This window comes from Puma concolor, chromosome B1 (genome assembly GCF_028749965.1).
Source record: "Puma concolor isolate L17-30 chromosome B1, mPumCon1.1.hap2, whole genome shotgun sequence".
Taxonomy (NCBI): Eukaryota; Metazoa; Chordata; class Mammalia; order Carnivora; family Felidae; genus Puma; species Puma concolor.
Genome location: NC_141670.1, coordinates 15,120,095 through 15,141,168, shown reverse-complemented (window position 1 = coordinate 15,141,168; position 21,074 = coordinate 15,120,095). Strand labels below are relative to the sequence as shown.

Here is a 21,074-nt window from a genome sequence, read left to right as displayed (position 1 = left end):
GGGAGACATGGAAGAAGATGACCTCGGAGGAACGTGCTGGGTGGAATTGGGGGCTGCCTAAGAAACCATCCAAAGGGTCACCTGGATAGGCCAAGGCTGGTTTGAAGTCCAGCCTTCACTCCCCGTGAGCCACAGACACCAGCCCCAAAGTCCTGGATCTGAGGAGGGAAGAATTTGCTCTTCATTGAACCTCAGCAGTTACTGTTCTTTCCTTGTAATTCCACATTAGCATCTCTGACCTGACCTCTCTTATCTAATGCATTGTATCTGCCTCTTGCTCTTGACATTGCACTTCTAATGCCATTCTTTTGACAAGGTTCACCAGAAAAGCCCGCTCAGCCTATCTGGAGTGCAGGTGCCTTGATTTTTCTTGGAATTGCTGTCTGGTGCTATGTGGCCTCTAAATATTCATCACACACACTTATTCCATGTGTTACATGATTAACTATTTGCTTTACAGGAGAAGTCTGGAGCCACTGGGCCCAAACAGGGGGAATATCATGAAATCCAAGTATCCCCACAGTAGGGATATGATTTCACAGTTAAATAAATTATTAAAGTCAGGTGAATACCTTCTTTTTATGATTCAGTGGCTCTCGATTTCACAGCTGTAACAGGGCAGGAGGCACGTATTGAGTACCCTGCTTGGCTTTTCTTTATGGAGGGAAAAAAAAAAAATCCCACCACTCTAAACCCTTAAAAATAAGTTAAAGCCATACCATTTCCTTTGGAAAGAAAAGATTTTTATGAACTGTGACCATTCTCTCAAAGGAGTCAGAATCCTGCCTTCCATCTTCTGAAGTCACATTTCCTCCCATGTGTCTGGTTCACTGGCTCGCTCTGAAGGGAACACGCCATCACCTTTATTGTTCCGGTATTGTAAGCTCATGCTAACTTCGTGCTTGAAGAAGGGGGTGTCCGAATGGAGACAGTTCAAACTATATGCAAACTAAAATAGGACCTGTTCTTCAAAGTGGTCACCTTGGGTTCCCCACACTTACCCAAATGACTCTGTCATCGGAGGTCTGCTTTGGGTAATTGCCTTTACAAGAAAATCAGGCTCAACGTTATAGCTTCCGATTGTTTTTGACTAACACTGCTGTTGCCGAACTTCATCGTTTGCTTGAGGGAGGATTACTTTTGGTTTGAAGAAAGGGAGTCCTTTCTCCAAGGACAAAGATTTACCACTGTGGACAGCCAAAAGAGTGGTAGATTCTGGAGGAGTTGCAAACTTGTACAAGCGCCTTCCAGGAATATGTGAATAGACGCTGGGTGCTCATGGGGGAGGGGATCACGTTTATTTGGGGACAGAAGTTGTGATTTGAGGGCCGACAAAACAAACCAACCCCACCGCTTTCTGATTTCACAGAAGACGTAATCCTTTGTGTCTCTAAGCCTAACTCTTAAATTTGAATAGCTGGCCAAAAATGTGTCTTTTTCAACATTCCTGGAAAAAGATTCTGATTAGATATTTCTGTGTTCAGTTGTTTTCATTCAAAAGCTCTAATCCCTAAGACTGTGCAATAAAAATTTTGCTACGAACTCCTGTTAATTGAGGAGAGCAATAAATTGGTCTCACCTAAAGTATTTTTGCTCAAGTACCAAAAAAAATCCACTTAGACATATAACCAAATGTTATTTAATATCTTAAAAAGTAACACAATCCAAAATGGATATTTCACACAACACTACATAAACAACATGAACACAATATTACCATATGGAGGGACTTTCAAATATAGACTTACAAAAATCCCTGTGCTTTTTTTTCCTTTTAAGTTATTATACTAAGCATGACAAGTCAATCATCATTTACAATATGGCACACCGGCACGATAAAAACCATGTTACAAATGTGCTGTCATAAATCAGTAACATTAGGGAAGACATTTCATGAACTGTAATTATTTCATATGAAATACTATACAATATAAACAGAACATCCATCTTGGATGACCTTTACAGCAACCAGAGACCAAGTAATTTAAAGTTTTTTTTTTTTTTTCAGTGCAAACACATTTTATTCAAGGCAGTCTTGGCTGCAAAACTCCTTTCTAACATACAGTAAATCCCACTTGCACTTCTTAATTCATTTACCCTAATGCAATAGTCACATTCAGTCACTCAGAGAAAGATACCTGCAGAATTATGATCCCTTTAAACTTAATGTTGAAATTTAATTCTCTTCTAGAAAGTAGTGTCTATGTCAACTACTCTAAGGACCTTAATTTGTAGCTGTCAATACTTACATGAAGGTGACCCTAGGGCAGCTCTAGTCCTAACCCATCACGTGTGCACAGTACCACACGCTGTTTTGCGCTTCCGTTGTGGAAACTGTGGCGGTGTATCGGTATCTAGGAGGGGGACCGGGAAGGAGGCAGGGAGGCAGGACCTCTGAGGAAAGGCAGGCAAGAAGCTGCTGAGCGTGGACTTCATGAATTTTCCGTAACTGCAGAGGACTGACACTGGAGGAGTTCTCAGATCTCAGATTTGGTACCTCTTTTTGGTGGGAGCAAGGAACGGGGTGCCAAGGTCAGCCTTTGGACAGGGAGGTGTAGGCACTGTACGTGGACAGGCCAAGCCTCTAGCCTTAACGTTTGCTTCCAGGGTCACTGCTGCCTCACTCGTGAAACTCCCCCTTCCCTCGTTGGCAGGGTGTGTGTGCGTGTGTGCGTATGTGTGTTCACATCTGCAGCCAACAATGAGCAATTAAAGCCCTATAACTGATAATATACAATCATAAGAAAGTTTAGTCCCCCATGAGCCTCGTAGAATTCTCTACCTTGCAGATCAGCAACTGTAAGTCATAGAACAACTGTGAAAACACAGGATTATGTGTTGGAGGAGCAATCACTGGGGGACTCTCTCTCTGGGATGCTGCTAAAAAAGACGCAGAGATTAACTCAATCAGGGACATGCCAATGCCTATTTTCAACACACTGGGAAATTTAATCATGAAAGTCTTCGTATATATAATTTATGAAATGTCTCTTAAATAAAAATCTATGGGAAAATATTAGATGTATCCTTAATACTGTAGAACCTTCTGGGAGAATGACGGAGTGACAGCTGATTGTTTTATCTTACTTGGCAAAGATCAGACTGATCGTAATCTCCTTCCTGCCCGTATTTTATTAACCCAAAGCAAAACAGTGGTTTCCTTGCTTTTGCATTCGTCCTTCCTGTGTCCTGGCTTCCCTGAGCCTAAACACGTGCAGAAGCATGTCTCGAGAACAGAAGAGAAAGAAGAGAATGGGCAGAGCAGTACTGGGTGGGGTGGGGGAGGAGGGCGGGGAGGGACAGGAAAAGACGGGATCGCTTCTGCTTGGGGTCTGCTGTTGCCTGACAGCATGCTTCCGGCTGGTTCTGTGCCTGGCCCGTGGCAATGGAGAAGGTCCCCAGCAAGGATCTGATATCTCCTAGTTCGAGAAAACACTTAGAACTAGATCAGCTCCCTCGGAAATCCAGATTCTTACAGGTAGGACTCAATACGTTGTACTGGATTTCTGTTGTGCTAAAAGTAGCTCTGTGAAGAGTACTTGATAAAGTTCTAAATTACGATTTCTGTTTCAGCACCTTCCACTGCCAGGAGCACATGTTCCTGAAAGATGGTATTTTAGCACAGGAATTAAAGAAGCCCAAGAGGAAACTGTAAACTAGGGTGTATGTCTGGGATCTGCCTCTGACCGCAATGGCATTGGGTGGATTTTGTAAAATTCCAAACACCCTGAACTTTTTGAATGAAAATGGACAAAAGTGTACGGTTGTATTTGTTTCCTTTGACTTTATTAGCACACATCAGAAAAAACAGCATTGTATTTAGTGATTTCTCATGATGGTCTATCAGTTAGAAAATAGGTCACTGGTAGCTGCCACTGAGTTTCTGGGTAATCTTAAGTCACTCCTTCTGTTTGTCCATTTCAAGTATGGGTGTTACAAACAGGACCTGCTTTGTTAATTGTCAATCTGAATGCTTTGGAAGCACTTTGAGATCCCAAAATGAACGGGCAAAGTCATGATAGTTTGTTGTTGGCTTTTAATCAAGCTCCAAATGCTGCCCATGTTATAAATGGTGAGACTTTTCAAAATAGGTTCACTATTGTATAGTGAGCAAGATGCCTATAATTTAAGTTAAAAACTTTATTTTCAAGTACACTTGGTGGCAATATGTGGTTCATCCTGGGTAGGGTTTTACAGAGCTGTGCCAACCTAAAAAAAGAAACAAAACAAAAAACACACAATGCTTTTCTCTTCATCAAACGGGGTTTTTTCTTCCCCATGGCGATTGCGATATAATTTAAATTTACATCTTCGAACCACTGGCTGGGCTCTAAGAAAGGGAGACTTGGGAACAGCTGGTGTTCAGATCATCGTTACTTCAGCTTAACTTTCAACTTATGCTTCCTGAACTTGAGCTTCACAACATCAGAGAAGCAGTAATTTGGTATTTTTATCCTGCTTGGTCCCCATTCAGCTCTTCTGTTAGTTTTCTCTATTTGATGGCACCCCCCCCTTTTCATATGCTCATTAAGGTCCCCTGAGATGTGCAAAATATAGAAAATGGAATACAAATTATTTAGCACACGTGGTGAGTACACAGCACTGCTCTTTTAATTAAAATGAAGTTTGGGCTCGATATGGTAGCGTGTGCGTGAAAGCAGCGAGGCCCAAAGTACTTCAAAGCCGGCACGGTCCACATATCTGGTGTGACTTCTACTGAAAACCTAGAATTCAAATCGGATTCTTTCAGGAGTAGAGAGCTGGCTAAATTATGTGTACCAATCGGCTCTTTGCCAGAGAGAACTCTTGGCAGGAATGGGGTGGGTGGGGTGGGGTGGAAAGACAAGAAATTTCAACTTCGTTTCGTTCGTAACAAAATCGAGTGTGCTTTTGTGGGATAGAGAGGAGAGACAGGTTTACATCTGAAAGCGAAATAATGCCGTAAAACAAAACCACGGCCATGAAAAAGTCACGAGCCCACACGGGCAGCCACTGACACACACACAGAACGCCATGGCCGAATGTTTACGAAAGTTTTCAACTTTGCTTTTCTGAACAATACACTTGAACACACTGCTGCCGCTTCATCAAATTTATGGAGGTAGTTCTATGTAAAAATAAAAATTACCATAAAGTAATATGCTGTATCATAATAATACATACGTGTGCAAAATGCCGACAGATGGGTTGACCCTTGAAAGTTGAACGCTACGCAGAGATTCAACCAGATTCAGTTTTGTAAACCTTCCAGCTAAGAAACTCTAAGCGAAGACTGGATAAGCAGCCATGTAACACAACGCTATCAGCGCAGGGGAGGAAACGGGTGCTGGCAACGTTGGCGCGGGCCGAGCGTTTGGTCACTGAGAAGCTCGCCGTTGACCATCTCGGGTCACATCCGTAACATGCTTCCCGCCGCCTCACTCCTCCCCCATCCAAGAATCCTGCTTAGATTCAGACGGGGATATTTCCACACGGAATGTCTGCTTCCATCGGACGGTCTTTAAAGCCCATCTTTTCTACACTAATGGCTCCAGGTCTAAGGGAGTTTCTGGTTGTTTTTAAAATCATGTACCCCGTAGCATCAGGCTAATGGTATACACGTTTTATTTGAATAACATCTTCTGTAAACCTATTTCTTGTGAACTATTGATAAAGTCATATTTTAAAGCTTCTCTTAAAGGGTAATGCTTTCCTTTCCTGTCCACACAGCATTTGATTATCATAATGGCCATTTTCAGAGGATCAACTAGAGGCTGATGTATTGTTTCAATGGTTACGTTATTTATGAACTGATGGTATGATTCAGCGCTTGAGAGCAGGTTTTTTGGGGGGAAAAAAAAACCCAAAACGAATTTAGACAGAAGAATTTAGTATCCGTATGGTATACACCTCCCCAAGGAAATAGACTCTGTGTATAGTCTATTAGATACATTATCATTCCTTCCGGACATATTTAAGCCATGAGACAAATAGTTCATTTCTGGGCAATCAGGGCATGCCTTGGAAGAAATAAGGCATGAGACTCAAAGCCAACTGACCTAAGCATTTTAGTGGCATAGGGGCTTACCAAGAAACGTGCTGACGTTTCACTATAGGCATAAAAAAAAGGAATCTAAGCTTGATGAGTCCAGTTTGACTCAATGCAACTTGCAAATATCTGAAAACGCATGAGGGAGTATCCATATGTTTCAAGAATCAGTCCAACTATGTGTAGGACTGCGTTCCTTAAACAGATCCCTAGGGATCGAACCTAATACTGAAGCAGAAATGTGTCACACATTTTTATGCCAATTACTGAAGTCCGAGGCGGAAAGACTTTAGATTTATTTTTGGGTATGTATTTTACGGTCTGTGGCTCCAAACATCACGTGCCACTAAACTAAAACGTTTTGCCAGACTTTACTTGTGTCATATGTAACCCTTCTGCAAATACCTGTTCAGTATCTACCGTGGTTCTTAATAAAATGGGGGAACTTGGAAGTGTCTCTTCTCTGTAAAGTGGAAGCCCGGTTATTTGTATTCCTTTGCTGCTTAGAGTCTTCTCCATATTCAACATGACGTTGTAAACCAAAGCAAAACGTTAACAAACCATTCTGAAATAAGTTGGGCCAATAACTATACATCCGCCTAAAAACGCCTCCTGAAATTGGTTACAAAGTATCTGTAAACATCACTCTGGCATAGTTCATGTATGCATAATTGTCATTCTGATAGATTTTTGGGGGGAGTACAAGTTCGGATTATACCATACTTGCAGAATGAGCACATCCTGTTGGTAAGTACATGGGCACATGTATAGTTCTAATCAAAAATTACTTTTTAAAGTTTTCTCTATAGATATCTTTCCAGGAATAAAAGGCCTGAAGTTCAACTCTCCCTAAATTTGCTCTTTCCTATAACCACTAAAAATGATCTCCCATAGCCTAATTTAGGCATTCTATTTAAAACTACATAAAATAGATTAATGTCCTTCCATTAGAAAGAATAACATCCCCAGGCCATACTCTTCATTTGTATCACAAAGAACATTTTGCTTTTAAACAAACTAATTATCGTTATCTATTATAGTAAGATAGGATCATCATAAGTATCACAAGGAGGAAATTATCTTCCTTAAATATTTGATTAACACCAGTTAAGAGTCCACATTTCCCTCTTCCATCACTCAGTGCTGTGCCCCAGCCAGGCTGGGGATCCCCTTCCTTCGTCCACTTCAGAATCAAAGGCCTATATTCCTGTTTGTGATTATGGAAGGTTAAAAACTCAGACAAGCATCTGTTACACTTAAAAACAAAATCCTGAAAACAGACACTCCCAGAATTTCGATCACGACCCCTTCTGACACACTTCCACGGGCTCCTGCAAAATCATGTCACGAAAACTCACAGTGAGAAATGACTGGTGCATGAACAATTCACACACAAGGGGCTGGGGTCCCTTCTGGTCAGTCTGACCTTGATCTCCCTCAAGGCGGACCCTCGCATTTGACGTTTTGTGGTGGCTTAAGCTTTTTTTGTTTTTGTTTTTTTTGTTTTTGTTTTTGGAAGTGTCAAGGATCAGTTCCGTGGCACCCTCTGACCACAGACTGGGAGCAACACGCATCTGTGGCATTTAAAAATGGAATTGGCAACTTCATGACATTGGAATGCATATCACACTTACAGTGTCTAGACTTTCCTATGTGTGCTCAGTTACAAGTAGTGAAGCAAAAGTATACATATCACCCCTACTACTGCTATTCGGTTGCTACAGAGCCATACATGTGAAAAGCAATACTCCGAAATAAAGATTTTTGTTTTTTGCCCTAGCCTACTCAGCGGCACAGTTTAAGTAAACACAAAAACTGCGGTCGAGATGCTCGTCTTTCCCAAGATGTAAACATCAGTCCCAGTGTCGTAAACTTGGCTGTGTCGGAGGAGCCAGGAGATCTGAGGCAGAACGACAGTCACACACTGGTAACAGAAGCCTGCAAGCAGTTGGAAGGTTTCTGTAATTTCTCAGCTTCGTTCGTCGCGGGGTCCGTACTTGCTCGGAAGCTGAAAGCCGGACCAGCCCCACCGTGCACCGGGCTCAAGGTAACGTTCTGACGACGGTTACTTTCAACAATGCTTGACGTGTTGGAAGCCAGGCTCTCCCGAGTGCTAAAAGAGTAAAAAGGGTTTGTTTTGTTTTGTTTTACACATAAATAATTACCTCTTGAGCCCCAGAGGAAGAGCAAATGATGTAGTTAATGGATTTCCTGTCGGCTCATGATGTCACATATGCCCCATCTCACGCTGATTAGTCACATACGCTCTTTCAGCGTGGGCTCCAGAAGCTTTCACACACGTGTTCTAGTAAACGGCACCCTGAATGACAGCTTTCCACCCAGCTAAACGCATCTTCAATGTTTTCCCCTTCCCTTCCCGTTCAAGGAAACCACTTCCAAATTTGATGTGATGGATGGCTATCACACATTCATCTGAGAAAAGAATCCTCTTAAATACACATACGTAGTGATTTCATTTCAGGCTGGAAATTCATTGAGAAAAGTGCTCTTGAACAAACTCAGTTTTGCCCCTAATGATGCTGTTTTCATTCCCGATTAGCAGATTTTGACTCTGGTTGGACTTCAAGCATGCCATTAGCTAATGTGCCACACTGATGGGAATAAAATTCTTCTTAAAGCACTTGGTACCTCTGTTTCCAATCTTAACACTTTTGTGGAAATACATTATATTTTCAGAAAAGGACTCTTAAAATTTCCCCATTAATTTGTGAAGCTTACATGCCCTCCCCCTGCTTTGGTAGAAATATTTTATTTTTCAGAGTAGAGGTAATTTAAAGGCTTTAGCATTTCTATTTCTCTTTCAGTTTTTCTTTTTTTTTTTTTTTTTAATGTTTATTTATTTTTGAGAGAGACAGAGACAGAATGTGAGTGGGTTAGGGGCAGAAAGAGAGGGAGACACAGAATCCAAAGCAGGCTCCAGGCTCTGAGCTGTCAGCACAGAGCTCGACGCGGGACTCAAACTCATGAGCCGTGAGATCATGACCTGAGCTGAAGTCGGACGTTCAACTGACTGAGCCACCCAGGCGCCCCTCTCTTTCAGTTTTTCTAAGTCAGAAACCTGTGAGTTTGTTTTATTGTTCCAAGAGATTCAGAACATTAGCCTTTTAAATGTGTAGGGCAATAGCATTAGAAATAAGATTACTTAGGGGCGCCTGGGTGGCTCAGTCAGTTGAGCATCCGACTTCGGCTCAGGTCATGATCTCACGGTTTGTGGGTTCGAGCCCCGCGTCAGGCTATGTGCTGACAGCTCGGAGCCTGGAGCCTGCTTCGGATTCTGTGTCTCCCTCTCTCTCGGCCCCTCCCCTGTTCATGCTCTGTCTCTGTCTCAAGAATAAATAAACACCAAAAAAAAAAAAAAAATTACTTGGCCTGATTGGTAGGAACTGAACAGGTTCCAGGTTCAAAGTCCTCAAAATGGTAATAAGAAGCTTAGTTTACAAAGAGATTGAAGACACCACCAGGACGCTCAAAATATCCATCCACCCTACCAGACAGATTCAAAGTTTAGAAAATATTCTCTGAAAGTCGGCCCCCATCCCTGATGTAAGCCTGATGGAACCAGTCAACAGGTCAAACTACTGAAGTGGACAGCCTCACCACCGCTCTTTCATTCCCATCGGAACGGATAGCAATGCTGTCTGAACCCTACGCAGGCTTTCCCACCATCTGACAGTAGGATGTTCCCATGAAACCTTCCAGAGGCCGAAATGGTTAAAAAGTAGATACACCCGCTTTCCTAATGTTTGCAATGACGCTTCTTCACTTTTACGAAAGGCCCAAGTTAGTACCTGTTTCTGCAATCTGAAAGAAATCTGAAGATTTTTGCTTTCAAAGGAAGAAAGCCATTAATGAGTAGGGTCTCTCGTCAAAGCCGAGGGCTGTGAACGCAAACTTTGGGAAGGCAGGGCCTGCCTGTACTTTGGCAGTAGTTCCTAGAGAATGGACTATTTCATCCTAACCCCTTGTGGCCTTGAGTTTGCTTCTCATCTGGGAGCCAGGTAAACAGGTAACTGTTTAAAAGGAAGTTTGTTCACTGACCACCACAAAGACAACTGGACTTTTCTTGACTGCAAAGTGCACGCCCAGAAGGTTAATATGTTCACAGAAGTAAATCAAGTTCTTTCATTGTGCTCACAGTAGATCTGAGCATACCTAAAGAATACCCCAAAACATCAGCACTAAAGGGATGGAAGGTGCTAGACTCACCTACTTACCTGCCTTACACCTTCCCTAAGAAAAGTCATCCGTGGCTTGCTAGCACCACAGCTGAGGCACGGGGTGAGGCGGAGGAAGGAAAAAGGGCAATCAACATGGAGAACCCCAAAGATTTCCTGCCCTGTTCCTTCAGTTTCATTCTTAAATCGTGACAGCAACCTTCTATAGTATTTGATCTCCTCATCTCTAAAATGGGGAGAGTTACGGGATTCACCTACTCACAGGGTGATTGTGAAGAAATACGCATCAAGGAACCTGTACATTAAAAAGCTAGATACATATTATTTCGGTTGTACATCTGGCATCTAATGAATTAAGTAGCTCCGATGAGTTGGTTTCAGAATCCATACGTGACTAAATGACATCTTTCCTAGGGCAAAATGCACTTTAAAGTCCAAAGGACCTTCAACCAGCTTAAACATTTTCAACCAGCTTTTAAGGCATGCCAGACACCATAAACACACATCACTGCAAGAGATCATCTAAGTTGGGAGCTGTAGGTGCTCTGAGATGCCTCTGGCCACGTTTGGCCTGAGTCATTAATAGTGATAAATGTATATAGTACTCCAGTTTCCCCAAAGGATATATTTCATTATTGCCGTAATAATGAGTAGGGTGAGCGGCATTCATAATGAGGGTTCTGGGCATGATCCTGAAAAAGCTGACGGAGGTAGAGCGTTAACAGTAAAAATATTCCTCACACTTAAAAGTTCTTACTTTCTTGAAAAAGAAAGCTATAGTGGAGTGCAACCTTCAAAATAAGATTTCAGGATTTGATAAGCAGAAGAGGTGAACCAAGACGCTGGTTGCTCAGTGCCCTGGCTGAGCGTGCCTCCACTGGCCTGGCGCTCCGACAGGCACGTGCTCCCGCGGTACACAAAGCAGACACCTCCCGGGAAGCTGTGCTACCTCTGATTTTCACACTGTGTTTTCAAGCAGTTTTTGGCCTCAGATTTGGAATAGCAGGCCTCTGAGGTCAAGATTTTTCATGTTCAATATTAGATCTCCCAGCACAGTTGAAGCTTCTACCTTCCCTCCCCAATCCCCCCTTTTCAAAACCCTTTAGTCCCCAATGAAAGGGACTAAAGAATTCTGGAAATGTGGCTGAACATGACTTGTGAGCCAGCACTGAAAGCTGGGAGTGTGGACATCACCTTGCTTGGTCTTTTGTTTTGTTTTGTTTTGTTATTGTTGTTGGATCTTAGTTGCTCAGTGAATTAAGTACTGGAAGATTCGAATAAATGGCCCACTTAAGACTTCTGTATCTCACGGCAGTGGAGAGGTATCAGTCTGATAATGCTCTGTGGCTAAAATACTCCTCATGCCATAGAATAAAACTCCCTATAACTCAACCATTCTCCTTCACAGACCTTCCTCATGCATCAGAAAACAACGTAATCAATTGAGGTGTACAGAAAATACAGTTTAAAAACAGGTATAGTAAGTAAGTTTTGACATAACTTCTAACCAAAGGATATTAAATACGAAAGGGGCAAAATTAGGAATTGCTCTGTAGATTATCTAGCCGCGGGAAATTTATGGGCGGTCTGCATATTCCAGTAGAGAAAATCTCCCTCATAGTAGTGGACAGACACATCCCTAAATGTGAGAAGGCTGTCTCCTCAGAGAGATCTTACCTCCTACCAGGACAAAGCATTTAACCTTAAGTATGTTATTAAAGAAATGAAAATAAAGCCTATGTCAAGAAATAATCCCATTCATAAGTTCTATATTCTGCATTTCAAATTTAGAGATAAAACAATACATTCTATGGCAAGACTGGTTCAACGATTTCGTGAATATATGTGTTTATCTGCCCCCAAGCCAAAAACCTTCCTTTCACTATTATGTAGTGGGAGAGTTTTGAGTTAGAACCCATTAAGCTATTCTCAATATCTTCTTAGCAATGATCTCTAGAGCACCACAGCCTTCCCTCTGTGAAGGTGCAGGGGCCAAGCGGGCACTGTGCAAGGTTGAAAGCTGGTGTTCAAAGCATTGGTCAGGTAGTGTCTATATGGTTAAGAAACAGTCGAACATAAGGTACAGGCAAAATAAACCACACTTTCCATAAGCAATGGTCTTGAACATCTACCATCAACTACAAACCTTCAATGTGCCTCTCCTGCACCCACTATTAGAAACTCAAGAGGAAAAAAAAGAGCAGAAGACAGAAATAGAAAGAAAAGGATATACACATTTGATTTGATTTGGGACTTAAAAAATATTTAGCAGCAGTCGTATTTTAGAAAAGTCATTAATAGGTAGACCAGTGGTTTTCACACTGAGTGCCATGGCCCCCTGAGGTCAGTTAGGGCTCCTGGAGGGACAGGCAGAGGAGATGTGGGGCTCCTGGCCTCACACCCTCTTCCGTCAGAGCACCGTCTCTGTGGTTTGTTTAGACATTAGACTTCCACACACGTGTTAACTTGGAAAAAAAGGTTACATGGCAAAAATCATCATCATCATCATAATCAAGAACTGGCCCTTTAAGGAATAATAAAAGTCTAATATGGGACAGACAGATTAACGATTCCCAATTTGGATTTGGGAATGCTCCGTCCCCAAATTATCCAGAGTAAAGTGAAATCATAACAGAACTACATTTAATTCTTAATAATTAAAATAATATATGAAGCATATAATCGTATCTGGGTACTTGTTAAAATTCTAAAATATATTGTAGAATCTTGGGAATCACAACTCATGAGAAATGTCAACCTCTCAGTAGTATTTCTGCATCTCAGAGTCACCAATCTGGAGTAGAATTTAGAAGAATTGGGTCCCCAGTTGCCCTTTGAGGAGAAGGAAGAGTTAAGGAGAAAAAAAAGGAAGTTGCACAGACGCTCTTTGGCTTTCTTATCCCCTGAACCACTTTAGTGCTCTCGACGTGCCAGTCAGGCATTACATGCTCTCTGCTGTTAACCCTTTGCTGAATTACCAGCTATAATCAGAGTGCCTAAATGGGTTGTGTCAATTCTGTAGGAGGAGACATAAAAGTGTGGGCACACGTTTTGATCTAATGGAGCAAGGGCCCCTCATCTTCCTGTGAGAGACACAAGATTCCATTTCTCTGTGGATCTGAAATGTATGAGCAAAGCGGGGAAAGGGGGCGCACAGTCAGGACTGCAGTGGCAGCAAGCATCTGGATGCCCCAAGGGGTTGAGATCTGTCGTTCCCACTAGAGGGACCCCTGTCTTTGAGTCAATTAATTTATACCCAACCCCCAACTGACTACTGACCACTCATTCTACCCAAAAAGTTATTATTTTTGAGGACCTAAAAAAAAAAAAAAAAAACCACAAACTTCTTTTACCAGCATGGGGGCAATATACGCATAGAAGAAAAATACTGGAAAATGTTGGTCCTAGTTAGATTGGCCTGATGCAAGTTTGAGGGAGGGAGCCAACCCACCAGTCCAGATTGGTGATCTCTACAGCTGCAGAAACATTTGTTTCAATTCCTGAAAAAGAAGTCAGAAACAGGTTGTTAACAATACAGCTCACACAACCCTTAACCCGCATTCACAGAATTAAAACTGTGAAATCAAAAAACGTTTCAAGTTATTTGCATAAAGCCCCAGGCCCTGGTAGGTGTATGTGTGTGTGTGCCCGTGTGCAGAGATGCCTCTCCCTACCGTGGGGAGTTGAATCCACTGTCCACAGTGATGCTGCTGCTGTCCATGCTGTCGAGGCGTGCCGAATGCGTGGCTCTCTGGTTGCTGCTGCTGTCGGTTTCTTTTGGGGCAAGGAGGGTGAGGTTCTTCTCAAATTTCCTCTGTAAGTCTCTTTCCTTCTCCCTCTCAAGGAGCCACTGCATGGTGCCTACATCATCTCTGTTTTTTTCCTCCTCTGTGTTTTTGTTTGCCCCTTCCTCAGAGTCGTCGTCATCAGAGACATTGTAATAGTCAAAAGAGGCTTCCTGGTTCCCCCCAGACTCCTGCTGACGCTGGGAACCAGGAATGGCTGGTGCCACCGAGGTCCCCAGGGACGGCTCCAGTTTCTCGCATCGGCCTGGCAGTGTGTCGGCAGGTGTCTTCGGGAGAGATTTGAGGAGGGACAGGCTCGATTTGTGATAGCTGTTTACAGACAAGGTGCTGTGAAGAGGTTTGAACAGTGTGTCTTTGCTGAATATCTCTTTCCTCTTGTCCAGGCTGCTGGGCTCGGCGCTGTGGTGCTGGACGAGGCGTCCATTGGCGATCCCTTCTGCCACTGCGCCCGAAACAGCTGGGCCCCCACCTGGCCCTTTTGGTGACTCCTCCTTGTGCCCCACAGGCTCCCTGGAAGAATGTGGGGCCTGCCTATCAGACAGAGGCAGCTTTTTCACCCCTTCCGCCAGAGTCAGAGTGTCATGATCCTCTTTATTCTTTCCCAGAGGTGATGGTGCCGTGAGGACCGTCTCACTGGAGGTGTTGCACTGGAAATAGTCATCTGTAGCTGTTTTTGTTGGACAAGAGTTGAGTTCCCCATAGGATGGCAAACTCTCAGGTGGTTTTCCTGGCTCCAAGAGGCTACAAGCACTGGAAGGCTCCTTGCTGCCACTGACTATTTCTGGAATACACACCTCTTTATAGCTCGTGGATGACACATGAGCCCTTTGATGGCCAATTGCTTGTGCGGGCCTTAACGTACTGTCGTCAATGTAGGACTGGCTGGGGGTTTGGTCATCTTGGCTACAGCCTTCAGCCAGGTCTTCAGGGGTCCCTAGAGAAGAAGCACCCAGAGGGCCCTTTGAGTTATCCATCGATCTGGATCTCTCCTTGGCTTTGTTGGATCTCTCATTCCTGGACCTTCGGTCCTGGGTATGGCTGTGGCTTCGGTGCACTTTTGAGTGGGAGCTTCCCCTGGAAGGTTCAGGAAAAGGCATCTCAGTTCTCCTTTTGGCCAATTCCCCAGACACATCCCATTCTGGTGTCATGGGGAAATGAGACTCAATCACGTTCGTGTTACTATGCATGATGAAGTTATCTCCTTTGTGTTCAATGATGAAGCAGCCCTCCCTGGGTGCCCTGGTAAGAGGATCACAAAAGTCATACTCTCTGTCACCTGGGATATCCAGATGAGAACCGTCTGAAGGGTCTCCTTTAGACACTCGTGTCTTGCTGTGGGACCGAGACTTCCCGTGGGACTTTCGATGAGTCCTACTCTTTTTACTTCTTCCACTGTGATGGGCAGAGGACCCAGCTTTACTCCGATGTGCTTTCTCTTCTTCAAGTTTCTTCATCAGTGCAGTGTGTCTCATGACATTTTCCACGGTCAAGTCCGGGTTAATACGCCTAATGATTTCCATTTCCACCTCCCTAGGGATAGTGGTTGGCGTGTCTTCATCTCGCAGGGGCCACTCCTCGGGAGGAAACTGGGCAGAAAAATTGGCTAGCTGTTTGGTCTTATCTTTTTTAAAACTTAGCCGGAATAACTTGAGCCCAAATTTTTTGGACTGCTTTTCACTATCTTTCGGTTTTGAGAGAGTTTCTGTCTTATACGAAAAGTTGACAGTACTTTTGCTCTTGTCAGTGGGTGGCACCTGGCAGAGTGAAGGAGGGCAATAGGGGTCTTTGCAGTCCTTGGCAGGTTTCCTCTGCAGAGTCGAGGCGTGCATGCTATGCACGTCTTCTCGGCAGCAGTGGCAAGAGTCGCAGTGGTTTCTGGGCAATGTTCTTTCCCTGACGCAGCCTGAGGCAGAGGGCGTTATGGTTCCGGGTTGCGGAGAGGTACACTGAGACCTGTCAGGTATCCTCTCATCCAAATGGTACCATTTACTGTTAGTTCTTATGAGAGAAGGAGTAATGAAGTAAGTCTGCGGGGTCACGATGAAATAGCCATCCGGAGTTGGGTAGATCTTCCTCTCCCGCACCAGTGTGTTGAGCGTGTGCCGTAGAATCTCTTGGCTTGGGGTGGGAACACCTAAAACCAAAGGAACACACTCATGAGAATGTAGAGGGAACTTGTCGTTGGTTCCCAATTTTTCAGGATCTGCTATGGACTGAACGTTTGTATCCCCCCAAACACTCACATGTGCAAATCCTAATCTCTGGTGCAAGGATGGGGCCCTCGAGATGTGCCCTCGTAAGAAGAGGAAGAGACAAGCCACCCCCCCTCCCTCTGCCATGCGAGGATATGGCCGGTTTCACGCCAGGAAGAGGGCCCTCACCAGACACCAAATCTGCAGGTGCCTTGATCTCAGAACTCCCAGATTCCAGGATCGTGAGAAATAAATGTTTGGTGCTTAAGCCACCAGTCTATGGGAATTTTTTACAGCAGCCCAAACTAAGACAAAATCGTATGAATTTTGCCAAGCTTCAACGTATCATCCACATGGCAAGCCAGCAGGATTCAAAGGCGTTCGGGAAGAGAGACAGAAGTTAGGGGCAGTGAGATTGCTACGGTTGTCACAAGGTCTTTCCTGAACTGAGCCATGAAAAGGCAGAGTATTTTTAAAGGATGGAAAAATGAAAAATGTTTTACATGATATAATATACGTTTACAGAAAAGCCTTTCTCACTACAAAAAAAAAAAAAAAAACTAAGGAAACTGGGTTGAAATAGCTATCTTGATCATCAAAAACCAATAGAACATATACAGAGGCCACCATACACACTTGAAGCTACTCCATACACTCACTTTTCAAGATTAAGCTTACTTAATAAACTTAACTTTGTAAGTTACATAAAGGGGCAATCAGACTCGACCATTGTTCAAGATGTACCCTCCAGGTCTGAAATCATTACCTTCAGTTTTGAAAGTGACTACGTTACTGATGAAGTTTGGGTGACAATGTTCTCCTTCTTGGACTAAGTCAGCAGGATGGAGGTAGTTTTTCTAACTCGTAACCAGAGAGCCCTAATAAATACATTTGTGAAAACTTAGAAGCTTCTCCATCTGTCTGGTCACTGAGCCCGAAAATGCCATAGTCCTTAGAATAGAAATTCCAGAAGAAAATGACAAGACTTCCTGGTACCGTGGCCGATACTGTGTTCAAAGGGTTCTGTGTGCATGTCTATGCCTTGTCTTTCTTAAGAGACAGAATTACAAGTATAAATTCTTAACAGAGAGTAAACTCTCCGGGTTAGAGGACATTTACTTATTTCTTGGATATTGTCCATTCCTCAGTGCCAGGCACACTGAGGGCGACAGTCCTGACTAGTTTGATCTGGATGATATAATTTGGAAATAGGTCAGGTTGAATCATACTGCCAGCATTCAACCGTGTCTGACCCACAAAAATGTAATTTCATGGGATTCAGCCTGACACAGTTAAGGTAGTGTGACGTGGAAACTGAAAGCCTGGAGCCCAGGGCCACACTGCTGGATTCAAACCCCAGCTCCATCACTGTTACCTGGTGGCAGTGGCTGCATTATGCAGAACCCCACCCACCACACCATTCCTCCATTCAGACCTAATCCCCTAAACCTAAGCATGTGACCTGGTTTGGAGACAGAGGTCTTTGCAGAGGTAAACAAGTCAAAATGAGGTCATCAGGGTAGACTCTACTCCAACACGACCAATGTTCTTCTAAAAAGGGGTAAGTGGGCACAGAGACGTGCACAGAGAGAAGACCATGTGAAGAAACACTGGTAGAAATGTCCATCCACCTGCCAAGGAGAGAGGTCTGGCAGTTTCTGAACTCACAGACCTCTGAAGGAACCAACCAACTCTGCTGATACCTTGATTTTGCGCTTTTCTGAACTGTAAGAAAATACATTTCTGTTGTTTAAGCCACCTGTACTTGGTTAGGGTTATGCTAGAAAATGAGTGTTGCTGGTTATCACCTTAGGTAACTTACCTAACCTCTCTGAGCCTCTGTCCATGGTCATCGGGATGTGGATAATAACCCCATGTACCCTCGTAGGGTAGTTGTGAGTTTAAATGAGCTTAAGGCAGGGGTGCCTGGGGTGGCTTGGTCAGTTAAACGTCCGACTCTTGGCTTCGGCTCAGGTCATGATCTCCCAGTTTGTGGGCTCCAGCCCTGCGTCGGGCTCTGTGCTAACAGTGCAGAGCCTGCTTGGGACTCTGTATCTCCCTCTCTCTCTCTGCCCCTCTGCCACTCACTATCTCTTTCAAAATAAGTAAATGAATAAACTTAAAATTTCTAAAAATGAGCTTAAGATATGTAAAGCAGTGCCTGACATATACTGGGGGCTGCATGAACATGAACCATATAGTCTCAACTTTGGGGCAGGATCCATGGAAACCCAGATTACCTCCTAAGAACATTCTGTAGCAACCTAAAACAGGTAAACTAAGTTTAGGCTCCCCCAATCCTTCCAAAACTACAAAAGTGGGATATGAAAGCATTAGTAATGGCCTGGGAGAGAGTCGATGAATGCGATGTAACATACACGTCTGTCTGAGTTACCATATTCAGAAGGCATCCGTAGTGGCGAGGTGGGAAAGGCAACATTGCTTATGAATAATGTATTGTTTAGTATAATTATTTAATGTTTGAGCTGCATAGTTTCCCTTCAGTCTAGGGCTCTGCTCTTGAGAGAGGTACTCTGGTTTTTATGCAAATGGCTTCAAGGCTGGTATAATAACAATTTTTAAAATTTTTATGACAATTTCTGCACAAAATGAACTTCATATGAATTAGCGATAGAACCCAAACCATATATATGAAATTCTTGAGTGCCGTCATAAAATAAAAAAATGCTTGCATATAAGAGAAGCAACTTAAAAGAGCTTCTACACCCCACTAACAACCAGGGCCTCCTGCTGGACAAGTCTGGGGGCACCGTTCACACTGACACAGACTAAAACTCTCCAGATGAGACCGTATTCACACCCTGGGCACAAATGATGCCCACTTGGTCTGTGGGGCATAGCAATCCGGATATCAAACCCGTACTGAAATCTGTGTCTTACATGGTAGCTTGCTTGCAGTCAACACTGGAACAGAAACAAGTTTTTCCAGAACACGGCAAGCCTCGTTTATACGAGTTCATGACTGCCCAGGTTACTATGCTGTCATCATAAAGGAAAGCTGAGGCGTAATCCGGAAGAACAGCTGTTACTACAAACCAAAACTGTGACGGTATTACAGAACGAAGTCTTCGTGTCTTGGATCCTCACGTATATCGGTCAAGGGATGTCTAATTTGAAAACACAAGCTGGAAACATGCCCTGTCCAATCAACCTTCCACACTTCTACCTGTGAGTCTTCAAGGCTTTAACTGAAAGTCGCTGATATTTATGATGCTTATTTTATTATGAAGCCCCAGTATAATGACTGCGCTTTCAGTTGTCTGTGAAATCCAGACTTCCATGAGAGGTCTGCAGGGCTCCCCTGGGACAGAGATGGCCGTGATGGGTACTTTTCGAAGTTTGCGCATTCAACCACTTCCAGATTCTGTTCCCAAAGTTCATCATGAGCTTGGATTTTGAGGGCTTAAAGAACAAAAAGATAAACTCTGTATCCAAATAAGGCTGACACCCGACTTCTCTCCTTTTCCACACTTTTACATCTTCCAAAGCAAAAACAGAGATCTAATAACACTGCATGACAACGCGAGGTTACTTAGACTTACATATCCCTTTAATGCCACAAATCTGAAAATCGTTGGAATGGAGCGCTTATGTATACCTTCTGTATGTTAAGCATTTTAGATGGAAACTTTCAATGGGCTTCTCTGGATTATTTCTTCTCATTTGTGAAGAACACTGGCTGAGGGAGAATTTAGCAAGAACCAATGTAAGGGGATGAGATGGGAGACAGAATATTATATACGTACATACATACATCTGTTAATATTCTCTAGCAAATTCACAAGCAAACTTCAACCCCATTAGCAGCCTATAGGTCTCTTTCTCTGAGAGTCAGCTTTCCTCCCAGGAAGATCCAATCATGAACAACCCAACAAGTACTAGTTCAATTTAAGTGATCCTTCTGGATGGGTGGGTGATGAGTCCTTACTTAGCTGAGAAGCAAGTATTTATTCTTTTTATACCTTAAGAAAAATTCTTGTTTCTATAATGGAAATTCCAAAATTCAACCAATATAGAAAGGTGATAAAAGGGTTTACATTTCAGTATGTCAGGCATTTTTACTAGGAGACTTTTCACTAAAAAGTTTCTTTAGAATATGGGTGTCTAGGGGCACCTGGGTGGCTCAGTTGGTTGCGTGTCCGATCTCAGCTCAGGTTATGATCTCGCGGTTCGTGGGTTTGAGCCCTGGTGTTGGGGCTCTGTGCTGACAGCTTAGAGCTTAGAGCCTGCTTTGGATTCTGTGTCTCCCTCTCTTTCTCTGCCCCTCCCCTGCTCATGCTCTGTCTCTCTGTCTCTCAAAAATAAACACTAAAAAAAAAAAAAAAAAAAAAAAAAGAATATGGATGACCAAAACAGTAATGGAGGCCCAAATCTAGACTATTCTTTTTACGTATAACATATGCATTAAATATGAGAGTTCAAATGTTTTAATGACATTAAGTTAAATATTAAGTTAAATAAACTCAAAACTTTATTTTCAGGCAGTAAGCTATACAAACGTAAACAGTCATGGGGCGCCTGGGTGGCTCAGTCGATTGTGCGTCTGACTTCAGCACAGGTCATGATCTCACGGCTTGGGAGTTCGAGCCCCGCATCACGCTCTGGGCTCACAGCTTGGAGCCTGGAACCTGCTTCAGATTCCGTGTCTCCCTCTCGCTCTCTGCCCCTCCCCCACTCACCTCTGCCTTTCTCTCTCTCAAAAATAAATAAACATCAAAAAATAAAATAAAATATGGAACTATTGCTGAACAAAGTTTTAAATCATTACTACCACGCCCTAAACCAGTGGTCAGCAAACTTTTTCTCTAAAGAGGTAGAATGTAATTGTATT

At 43.3% G+C, this 21,074-nt stretch overlaps 1 protein-coding gene across 6 annotated transcripts in view; it reads right to left on the bottom strand.

Moving 5' to 3' along the window:
- Positions 1-1,623: 1,623 nt before the first annotated feature.
- STOX2 (storkhead box 2) overlaps positions 1,624-21,074 on the bottom strand; it is a 227,623-nt gene continuing 208,172 nt past the window's right edge. For 5 of the 6 annotated variants that reach the window (XM_086703164.1, XM_086703167.1, XM_025933114.2 and 2 more), the window contains 2 exons: positions 13,899-16,164; positions 1,624-8,141 (listed from right to left, as the gene is read on the bottom strand). In XM_086703164.1, coding sequence (XP_086559290.1) covers positions 7,946-8,141; positions 13,899-16,164 — 2,462 coding nt within the window. In that variant the 3' untranslated portion in view covers positions 1,624-7,945. Of the gene's footprint in view, positions 8,142-13,675; positions 13,725-13,898; positions 16,165-21,074 lie in introns of all 6 variants that reach the window. The other variant, XM_086703165.1, reaches the window with a different exon arrangement.